General features: G+C 48.0%; 1 protein-coding gene across 4 annotated transcripts; it reads right to left on the bottom strand.

The window, feature by feature from the left end:
- Positions 1–1,895: 1,895 nt before the first annotated feature.
- Positions 1,896–11,165, bottom strand: C21H3orf62 (chromosome 21 C3orf62 homolog). Of its 4 annotated transcripts, none has more exons than XM_014840413.3 (4): positions 10,337–11,165; positions 9,132–9,229; positions 7,779–8,040; positions 1,896–4,075 (listed from the first exon to the last, which is right to left on the bottom strand). In XM_014840413.3, the coding sequence occupies exons 1-4, from the start codon at positions 11,029–11,031 to the stop codon at positions 3,994–3,996; spliced, it is 1,137 nt and encodes a 378-aa protein (XP_014695899.1). In that variant the 5' UTR covers positions 11,032–11,165; the 3' UTR covers positions 1,896–3,993. The 4 variants fall into 4 exon arrangements, 3 of the variants coding, with proteins under 3 accessions (XP_014695899.1, XP_014695900.1, XP_014695901.1); XM_014840414.3 differs by having other exon boundaries at positions 3,854–4,075; positions 9,132–9,223; XR_001397969.3 differs by having other exon boundaries at positions 3,937–4,075; positions 7,672–8,040.
- Between the last annotated feature and the right edge of the window lie 60 nt (positions 11,166–11,225).

The following is an 11,225-nucleotide window of genomic DNA, read 5'->3' as shown; positions in this document are numbered from 1 at the left end:
AGTAGCAGAAGGGTTTTCACAAAACTGTTGCTGTGGCAGCATGACTCCTAAACACAACATTTTTGATTTTCAAAATATTCCCTACACATGACTAATACCTTTCCAGGTTTCAGGATTTTTTTTCCTTATTATTTTTATTCAGTTTTGCTGCCAGAGTGTTTCTATTTTTTGGTCAGTGGACATGTTACAGGACACACTAAGTCAGTCTTCTTGTGAACAGAAAAATAGTGTTAAAGCAACCAATTAAAGAGAGGTAACATGCACCAAACAAATGCCCAGAGCACTACTGTTCACAAGCCGCGCAATTCCACTCTTCTTTCTGGCTATTTTTCCCCCATCCTGTTTTTCAACCACTCTTTTAAAGCTAATGAGAGCATCTGTAGGCCCTATGTTATTTCTGAAGAGGGCAATGGTCTTATATGAGACTTTGGCTTTCCATTTATATCTTGCTGAAGATTTTTTTTAACTTTTTTTTTTTGAGGAAGATTAGCCCTGAGCTAACATCTGCTGCCAATCCTCCTCTTTTTGCTGAGGAAGACTGGCCCTGAGCTAACATCCGTGCCCATCTTCCTCTACTTTATATATGGGACGCCTGCCACAGCATGGCTTGATGAGCAGTGCCATGTCCACACCCAGGATCCAAACTGGTGAACCCTGGGCCACCGAAGTGGAACATGCGAACTTAACCGCTGTGCCACCGGGCTGGCCCCTTGCTGAAGTTTTTGAATTTTTGCAACACATCTATATTTCTTTTGTAATACAAAATAATCAAAAAATAAAGATAAAACTTTTAAAAACATACATTTTTTTCTTTCATTAAGTTTACTGAACTGATCTCCCGTCAGTTTACTTAAGGAAATCAAATAGATAAGATGCATACCATGTTTTTATTCCCCAGGCTTCTCACAAGATGATTTTGAATAAACACCACCCTACGCAAACTTGTTTTTCTTTTTCTTTATTCTATGACAGTAAAAATTCTCATGAGATGGACAGTTTCCAGAATTTCCCCATTTTCAAACCAGTACAGTAAATGACATTGGGGCCTCTGAGTGAAAGCAATGGTTGATTTCTTATTTTTATTTTCAGGGGTGTGTATCCCACCAAAGTCTGGGGGAGTTTAATTTGCCTGGGACACCTTTGGCAAGGGTACCAGGCACCAGCCTAAGCTCTCACTCTCATTTCCAGACTAAGGGCCTCCTGTGACCTGTAGCTGGGAGCCACAGGGAATGGCAGCAGCCTTCTCTGAGGCCAAGGACAAGTATACACTTGGGCTCTGCCTCAGGCTGCCCTGGCCTCTTCTCTCCCTGTGGGCCTCACTGGATGTCTGTACACCCAGCCTTCACTGCCTTGCCTCCTGGTGTTCTCTGCTTGTGCAAGGAAGGCACAGGAGGAAGGAGTCCAGCCATGCAAAAGGTTCCTTTCAGCCCTTCCCATACTGACTACAAGTAGCTGTCGAGAGGTTAGAATAAGGCTTGTAGACGAGAGGAGTCTGTATCTGGAAATCTTTTACTACCCTAAGTTGAAAAGTTTAATAATTTTAATTCAAAGTTGAGACCCTGTTGAGAGAACTCCATTAGTATTTATGACTGTGGCCTTCTCATTGAAGGGTCTGTTCGACTTTGGAATGCCAAAGCAGGACCCTCTGTTCTTCTGTGAGTTATGAAATCCTGTATTTCTTTAGAAGTATTTCATTTTGTGTAATGAAGTCAAAGGTCAGAGTGACTCAGTGTTCCATGAACTGGGTGTTTTTGTAGAATGAGCAGTAAATTTATCTCCTAACCAGGCTGGGTTAATTAAAATTACACTGCCTGTCTCTGGCAATCATCAGGAAAGGATATTCTGTTTCTTATTTTATTCCTAAGGCTTTTAATTTTTTATTATTATTTTTTTAACTACTGTGTTCCTGCCAGATTTGATGAGCGTGACATAGCCCAGGCACATCCCTGGAGTGTGCAATGTTTTTGGCTCTTCAGATGCTGATAGAGATGTGGCTACACAGGGTGGATGTGGGAGGTTTATTGGCCTAGGGCCCAGAGAGCCACCTAGGGGCTCCTCCCTCTGATACAATTCCAGCTGTCTGAGGATGGAAATCAAGTCAGCTGCAGCACCTAATTGTCCTGACATTCGAGTATCAGTTTGTCACCTATAGAGGCCTTTTCCTGACCTCTCCTCTTCTGAAGGAACTCTCCCTACTCACTGTCCATCCCCTTACCCTATTTTTTCTCATACAACTCCATCTGAAATGATGTACTAATGCATATACTTGTGTTTTACCAGCCTTGCCATGTGGAATATAAACTCCAGAAGCAAGAGCAGCATCTGCCTTGTCCCTGCTGTATCCTCAGCACCCAAGAGAGTGTCTGACACTCTAGTAGACAATTGATAAATACTTATTGAGGGCAGAGATTGCTTGCTTTTCATTCAAACAGCTCCTTGCAGCCCTGTCCTGAAAGTCTGGTCTCTCTAGCATTCCTTTACAACTTCTCTTTTTCATGTTTTGTCTCAGAAGCTGCAAAGGGCTCCTGATGTGGGGTCTCCTGCAAGATGCCCACTTCTCTCTCCCAGGCCAGCTCCCAGCAACCCCTCTGCACTCAAAGTGCCCAGAAAACAGCAGCCTTTCTGCCCTCAAAAAGATAGTTACTTCCTGTAAGGGTTGAGCAGGTTTGAAAATTTTTTCAAGCCAGGCCTTAGGCCAAAACTCTTCATTAAATCAGGCATTTTCCAGCTGGCCTAGCACAGAGAGGCCTTTCCCACTACAGCTGGGACCCATTGTCAAGTAGATTTCCTGAGTAAAACTTTGTTCCTTCTATAAATATTTAGCTGGAACGTAAAATTAAATTAATGTTCTCCCACATACTCCAGGGAGAAAGTAAATTGCCAGAGCCTCAGATAGACTCAGGATGAGAACCTTTTCAGTAATTGTCTACAATCAGGTACAGCGGCCTCCTTTGTTGGTATGCCTCATTCACTGGTCTTCACAGGCATGTTAAACGTCTTGTGCCTCAGTTAGAGGAGGTACCACTCTGGTCCCAGGTGAGCCCTGGCCTGGCCATTCAGGAGGAGGGAGATTGGCCTGAATTAGGCTTCTTTTGCAAATCCTTTTCACCAGTTTCTTTGAACATTAGCAGTTTACAACTTCTCCAGTGGCAGGATGGTGCTGCTGCCCTATTGGCACATTCCTGGGTGCAAAGGTGAGGAGCACAGGCTCCCGGGTTGTCTGTCTCCTTCTTCCTGATCCCCTTGGAGTCTTCTCTGGGATTGGAAGTGGAGGATCCAGGAGAATGCCAAGGGGCCAGGGCAGGTAGGTCAGAAGGTGGCTTCCCTCTTCCCCTAGTGAGGGGAACAAGAGGCAGGGGAAGGGGAACCCTGAGAGCCAGAGATGAGAAGCTGGGCCTTAGTGCCCTATTGTGCTGGCTGGAGTCATACGGGGCAGAGGCATACTAACCAGAAGTGCCCCAAGAGTGCACCTGGCAAGAGTTCAGACTCTTGTCTAGACCCGTGTGGCTAGATAGCCATACCCAGGAATGTGGGGAACACTGCAATTGTGGACAGAGCTGAAGGTAGGATTACCATTCCCAACCCATGGCCAACTTCGAATTGTCCTTTTGATAGGATTGTTGCTCTGTTCTCAGGCCTCGCCTGCGGCTCTCTAGTCCTTGCTGGATCTTCACTCAGCCATTCACTCATCTCCTTTTTCCGGTCCCTTCTTCCTCAGTCTTCCCCTCCAGCCCCAATCCTCTCTCCAAGGAGCTTCTACAGATGAACTTCTGCCTTAAGTATTGTTACAAAGTCAGCCTACCAGTCTGTATACATAGCTGGTTCCTAGGGCTCTGGCACTGACACCAGAGGGATGCAGCCAGGGGACCTAGAAATCTCTCCTTATGGGGCTGCACGGCCCAACTTCGCACATGCCTTGTGCAAGGGCTTGAATTTGCAGTTTGCGCCTAGCAGGTTCCAAAGCTCCTATTTATTCTTGAAGCTGTCTTGTTTCTATTTTGATTCTGCTAATCCAAACTGCAGTTTGGTGTTTCCACGGAAACAATTCAGTGATTGTTTGGCTTGCCAAGATGAACTGCGGGGGAGAGAACAGAATGACGTAAAACATTTTTAGTTTCTCAAATATGACTATCCATGTCTCCCCGAGAAGTCTCTGGTTCCAGCTCCCTGCAAACCTGAGGAAGTTTTATTAAAATAAATGTTCTAGGTTCCTGTTCTCCCTCCAGCTAAATCTCTGGAGACCCACTGGCCAAACCCCCCGCTCACATCTGCCTGAAGCAGAGGACAAAGGTGGGAAGGTCTCCTTGGGGCACCTCAGGGAGCCAGGGATGTAGAGACAGGAGTAGATGTCACCAGGGAAATGACCGTATGGCCATCTCTGCTAATCCGGGACTGGCATGCCAGAGGATCAGGGCTCACCCACTTTACTGAACAGTTGTGTTTCTACAGTGAGAAAAATTCCTCATCCAAGGATTCCAGGGGGCTGGCCCAGTGGCGCAGCAGTTAAGTGTGCACGTTCCGCTACGGCAGCCCGGGGTTTGCTGGTTCAGATACCGGGTGCAGACATGGCACCGCTTGGCACGCCATGCTGTGGTAGGCGTCCCACATAGAAAGTATAGGAAGATGGGCACAGACGTTAGCTCAGGGCCAGTCTTCTTCAGCAAAAAGAGGAGGATTGGCAGCAGTTAGCTCAGGGCTAATCTTCCTCCACAAAAAAAAAGATTCCAGGGTGAGTTATCCCTTTGGTAAATCTGAATTTTCACATAAAGACTTTGCTAAAACAGATATACATGTCTGTCTGGCCTGGGAGAGCCTGAACCCTCTCTCCCACCTCACCCCTACCCCATGCTGCGCCCTCTTTCCCAAGGGCCACAGTCTCCATCCCAGGCAGAAAAAAATCCTCTTCTTTGTCTTGTAGGATTATGGCTAGAAGCCCAAATCCACTCCCTCTGCAAAGCCCCTCAGGGGAGCATGAACGGAGTTCTACGAAACAGCTCTGTGAGACAGTAGAGTTTCTAGCCCCTGAGGATCCAGCGCTCTCAGGGAATGGTGCCTCCCTTGTCAGGATCCTGCTGAGTTCTCCCACTGAGGGCCCTGAGCTCTGCCCCAGTTCCTGGAAAGTGTGAAGGTCACCTCTGGGCAGGTGCCCGGTGAGGGATGCCTGTGGCTTGTTGGTGGAGATGAGTCTTAACAAAACAACTTTAATTTTGTCTTTCTACAGAATTGATACATACCCATTACAGACAAATTAGAAAATACAGAAAAGAAAAAAAAAGACTAAAACTCCACCTCGTCTTCACCATAACAATTTTCTGCACTTGTGTGTTCATACACACATTTTTACAAATTTGGGATCAACTGCATTTTTAAAAAATAAATAAATTTCAAATTTTGGAATAATTTTATATTTACAGGAAAGTTGCAAAGATAGTTTGTATATACCTTTCACCCAGCTTCCCCGAATGTTAACATCTTACATAACTGTGGCATATTTGTCAAAACTAAGAAACTAACATAAATACATTGATATTAACTAAACTCTAGCCTTTATTTAGATTTCACCAGTTTTTCCATTAATGTCCTCTTTCTGTTCCAGGATGCAATCCAGGATACCACACTGTGTTTAGTTATTTTTTCTCTTTAGTCTCCACTGGTCTGTGACAGTTTTTGAGTCTTTCCTCATTTTCCATGACCTTGACAGTCTTGAGTACTGGCCAGGGATCCTGTAGAATGTCCCTCAATCTGAGTTTGTCTGACATCTGTCTCATGACTGGCCTGGGGAATGGGGGTTTTTGGTAAAAACACCACAGAGGTGGAGCGCCCTTCTCATCGCCTCTTATCAGGGGTGACAACCACATGCCATCATGGTGGTATTCACCATCACTTGGTTAAGTGGAGTCTGCCAGTCTTCTCCACGTAAATCTACTATTTGTCCCTTTTCCTACTCTATTCCTTGGAAGCAAGTCACTAAGTCTAGCTCACCCTTGAGTGGTGGTGATGGATAGGGGCTAGGGGCACAGGGATTCAGCTCCACCTCCTCTACGAGAGAGTACCCACATCAACACACAATATTTGGAATGCACTGTTTTGAGACCTGTTTTTTTGGATATCAAGTAGTCTGACATCTCTCCATCCAGACAGCCCATCCTCCACCTGAGCAGGGCAGGTGAAGATGCTGTGAGCATTTCTTTTCATTTGCTCCTGTCCTTCCTGCTCAGGGAGAAGAAACTGGTCCCCAACTCCACAGGCTATGAGGACTTACTGGGATGCCACCACCTGCAGGGACTGAGTGTTGGGTGGCCCAGGAGGAGCCTCTGGTTAGTCTTGTCATACCCTCTGCCCCAGGCAGGGCAGTGGAAGTGGCTGCGCCTACAGGGGAGGCCCATCCCACAAAGCTGTGGGGCTAATTCTCAGGGCGTGGGCAAGTGTCCGGCCTTGTTTCACTAAGGAGTGTGTTTGCAGTCTCCACCTGCTAGCCCAGAGGAACTGCCAGACCTGTGGTGAAGGGGTGTCACTGGCTCTGCAGCCTGCCCTATGCTGAGGTCACTAGCCTAAAAGACAGCCTGGCAGGGGGCCTCCTCCACCACTGCACCTTCCTCCCCAGGTTTTTGGTGTGTTTGGGCTTTAGGTCTTACAAACAGCCCCTGTGCCAGCCTCCCCATCCCCATCCTCCCCTATGAGCCCAGGAGGCGGGTACTTCCCTGAGACTCAGTTTCTGGGAGGCATCAAACCTTGCCTAACAGCTTATTAGGTATTCTAAAAGAACATCATGGTTTTGAGAGACTTGTCCAAATATTTTCTGACGATGCCCCTTCTTTCCAAGGGTGGGGCTGGAGCTAGCCCTGTCAAGCTTTTGCTGCCATGCTGACCTCAGGAGGGCAGTGGCCTGGCCCCTCCTTCACTCCCTGCCCATCTTGCCCCAGCAGGATTACTGCCCTGGGAACCACCTGTGGCCACCAGGGTCTCCGGGCCTGGGGTGGGATGGATGAGGCTCAGGCATGAAGGTGGGGACAGGCAGGACCTGTGCTTACCCTTCCCTCCCCAACCCCCCTTAATGAGGCCCAGGCGTCTGATGTGGGGTAGGTGATGGAAGGCCTCATGGGAATGTGCTGTCAGGAGGGGACCAGGGATGTTGCCAGCCCCTGTAACACAACCAGGAGACTTCTGCAGAGGCCTTTGAGCCAGGCAGGGGCAGGAATGGGGGGACTGAGGGAGATTGGTCTGGAAATGAGGAGGGCATGGGGCCCATGTAGGGAACAGGCAGCCCTCTAAGCAAAGTTTACAAGGAGAACAAAGTATGCAAGCGTGGCAGAGGGCCTGGGGCCAAGGTCCATTTTGATCCTAGTTCGTCCGTGCAGGCTGAGCTGGCTTGGGATGGGCTGGTCCCCGGAGGTACACAAAGCCCACCCCTGGTTGTGGCCCTAGTACTCTTTCAGGGGCTCATGGAAAAGAACACCAAGAGACAGAGCAGAGACCCACAACCTGCACCTGCCTTGGCTACTGGGTATATTGAACATAGATCAAAAAAACACATTCAAGATGTGAAGAAAAGTAAAAAAAAACTACAGTAAGAAACATTTCAAACCAACAGTATAAAAAAACTGGGCTCTCAGCTCAAAAAAGGACACAACTGGAAGTTAAGTGGGGTGTAGTAATTCAGATTCTGCTAACCGTTTAAAAACTATGGCAGCTGATGATGACTGTGACTGCTTCTGTACAGACGCCTTAACATCAGCCTCCTGCTGCAAAGAATCAAAGCCAAGGTCAACTGCCCTTACTCAATTTGGTATTTAAAAGAGGTCATCAAGTTGTAGTCCTCTTCCATGTCCAGAACAGTCTCAACGATATTGTGATCATCAAAAGCCTGCTTGAGGCTGCCAGGGTCAGCATCCGAGGCCTTCTGAGGGCTCTCGTCCACAAGCAGAGCCCAGGCTTCCTCCTTGAAGGGCGAATCCTCACAGTGACCACACACACGGTTCAACTCATTTTCAAATTCTAGTTTTCCAGCCAATTCTTCAATAGTTCGGATACTTGTATGGTCTTAAAAATAAGAACATTCAGCATTACAATTCCAGTGAGAGGTTTCTGAAGACATTTCAGGCATGAGTTAAAACCTATAAACGGGCAGCCACTATTCTAGGATTGTGCAAAGCTGGGCATTCCTGCCCCAGGGCAGATAGTGAGAACCAAATGTTAAAGTGGGCTTGCTGCCCTCCTTTCTGGCTCCAGCATTTATCGAGCCCCAACTAGTTGGCAGTTCCCAAGGAAGGTGTGAGTGGGAGGATACATGCTTGTCCTGGATCTCAGGGAACTCCCTGACCTGCAGGCATGGCATAGTGCGAAAAAAATTGAATCTTTAGGGTAATCAAAATGCTGCCCGATGGTAGCAAGGGCCATAGAAGATGGTGAGCAGAGGCAGTAATGACTTCAGTTCACCTGCTGGGGCTCAGGGAGGAGACTCAGTCCACTAAAATAGTGGGTTGGCAGGGGTCTTGCTTTGTGGCCTAGGGAGAGTACCTCCCCTCACCAGGCCTCCCTTTTATCCCTCATAACCTGGAGGCCCTTCTAGAGCCAGCAGCTTCAGGCAGCCGCCAAGGCTATGTATCCCTTTTCTAGGAACTTTATCCATTGTGTAGTGAGTCTTTTAAAAACAGGCACACGTAGTTCATACACACAATATACACATGGGTGCACAGAAAAAAATGTCTGACATGATATACAGCACTATGTTCACAGCCGCTTTCTCTGGGGGGTAGAATAAGGGGGCTTTTGGTTTCTGACTTTTCTTCTATTCTTGTACTACCCATCTCAGTTGGACTACTTTTCCCATTTTTGCCTATGTCCTGTCTCCTTCAGGTCTAAGCTCAACCACCAAGTCCTGTGGGGCCACCGTCCCATGCTTCCAGGGATTCACTGTAACTAGACATCTATGAAATTATCTGATTGATGTGTGACTCCACCAGGCTATCAGCTCTATGAGGGCTCTATACACAGAGCCTGCTGTGAACAAAACAAATCTACCAAGTAAATGGATGAGAAATAAGAAATACAAAATAAGAGAGCGGTTTCTTTACATGACATGTGCTGACTCAGGGGCCTGCGTGAAGCACCTATCCTCCCTCTGTACTCACCGATCATATCAAGCAGATCCTTTGTGACCTCTTGGCTAGAAGTGCTGAGTGGCATGTTTGAGTCAACCTTCAAATCTTTCTCCATATCTTCCCTGAAGCTCCGGGGTGAAAAGAAAAAGGTAGGGAATTAGATCCTCTTTCAAGAAAATATTGGGGGTGGGGTACTCAGTGTTAGATAATCTTAAAGATAAGAGTTTACTGGTAACCTTAGATTGTCATTTATGCTGTGATTGGAGGACAATTGGAAACTGCTACATCAGTGAAATTGACTAATAGCATCATCATAATGACTCATGAGCATCACAGATTACGCATCAATGTCTATGAATACCAGGATAAATATTTGAAGAATTGAACCAGTTAAATGGCCTCTTCATTCTCTGCCTACAGGGCAGCCCAGATGGCAGGACCTTGAAGTTTTATCCCACATGGTCATCTTTGCTCCAAATCAAGGTGCCTAGGACCAGGCAGTTTGAAGCTACCTGGGAGAAGATAAAGTCTGGGGGAGGTCTTAACCAGGGGATAGTCTAAGAAGGTCTGGGGTGGAGGAGGGGAGCAGAAGCAAAGATGAAGCCAGAAAGTAGGGCCCAGTCATCCATTTAGCTTCTCCTTAATGTGGGCAAAGGACACTGGAATTAAGATTTTTGTTTCTGTAGCATAAAAAATAAGGTGACTTTAAAAATCAGGTTAGGGCCGGCTGGGTGGCACAGTGGTTAAGTTCGCACATTCCACTTGGCGGCCCGGGGTTTGCCAGTTCGGATCCCAGGTGCGGACACGGCACCACTTGGCAAGCCATGCCGTGGTGGGCGTCCTGCGTATAAAGTGGAGGAAGATGGGCATGGATGTTAGCTCAGGGCCAGTCTTCCTCAGCAAAATGGAGGATTGGCAGTAGTTAGCTCAGGGCTAATCTTACTCAAAAAAGAAAAAAAATAATCAGGTTAACATTTACTATCCCTTTGGGTATTGCAAAGTGGTTTCCATGACTGGTTTGACATCCAGGACCCCTTGCCCCTTCAACCCATACACACAGACACACGTTTTCTGGGTCAGATTCTTAAGAATGTCTGTGAACTTCCCAAATATAGTCATAGAGCTCCCAGGGGGAGGTAAGAGCAGTGTTATGGACTCAATGTAGGATCTTCAACAATTTTTTCAGAAATGAGATCCCCCTAATTGTAGCTATTAAACTATCAAATTGGAATCACCTTATACTGTCTTTTCTCCAGTTCTCCCCATCTCCTGTCGCTCTCCAAAACTGTCTTTCGGGTGCCAAAATGGAGGAATGCAACAATACGTTTTCCTTGCTGGTCAGAGGTTTTCTTTTGGGGCATAAAGCCTGTGGCTTTGCATTCATTGGGGCATGGTTTGGGGCAAAGGCAGGGCTCTCATTCTCTGGAGCACACAGGACAGGAGCAAAGGGAGCAGCAGGAGAGCAGGCTGCAAGCGGCTGCCTCCTGCAGAGAAGCCGGTGCACAGGGAGGTGGAAGGAAAGCGGCGCTGTGTCCAGCTCCAGCCTCGGCTGGCCTGAGCACTCCTGGGAATGACTGACTCCTTCAAAGGCCCGGTCAATGGCTGCGGTCAGCTCCTTTCTGCATCTTCTCAGTTTTTCAGACATTTCTCCTAAAAGCGACCATGTCCTTATTATGTAATACATTGGAAATGCAGCGGGCAACACGAGAATGTTACAGATGAGGTTGTAAACCACCCCGAATAAGGTATTTGCCATTATTTCCTTGTGCTTGATCCACGCTAACGGCCAGAGAGCAGGGGAACCCACACTCTGCCCACCCCTTGTAGGCGGGTGTGGCCTGCGGTTCTCCGAGAACTGGCGACCGGGCAGTAGCCCCAGGGACGCCCAGCCCCGCCTCCCCCTGCCGCCCGCTGCCGCCCGGACGTTCATCCCTCAGCCCCTTCGGCTCTCAGGACCTGAGCCCACCCCACCCGCACCCTGCAGCCAGCCCTCGGACAGGAGGTCGGCAGCCGCGTCCTCACCGAGCAGCTTGACCACGCCGCCGCCCCGGCCAACGGTCACCACACGCGCCCCGAATGATCGATCGCGCGTGCCCAAGACCAGCGGCCCCAACCCCCACGGCT

The sequence above is a fragment of the Equus asinus genome, chromosome 21 (assembly GCF_041296235.1).
Source record: "Equus asinus isolate D_3611 breed Donkey chromosome 21, EquAss-T2T_v2, whole genome shotgun sequence".
NCBI classification, from domain to species: Eukaryota; Metazoa; Chordata; class Mammalia; order Perissodactyla; family Equidae; genus Equus; species Equus asinus.
Note: the sequence above shows the minus strand (reverse complement) of the source record. Positions and strands in the feature narration are given on the sequence as shown.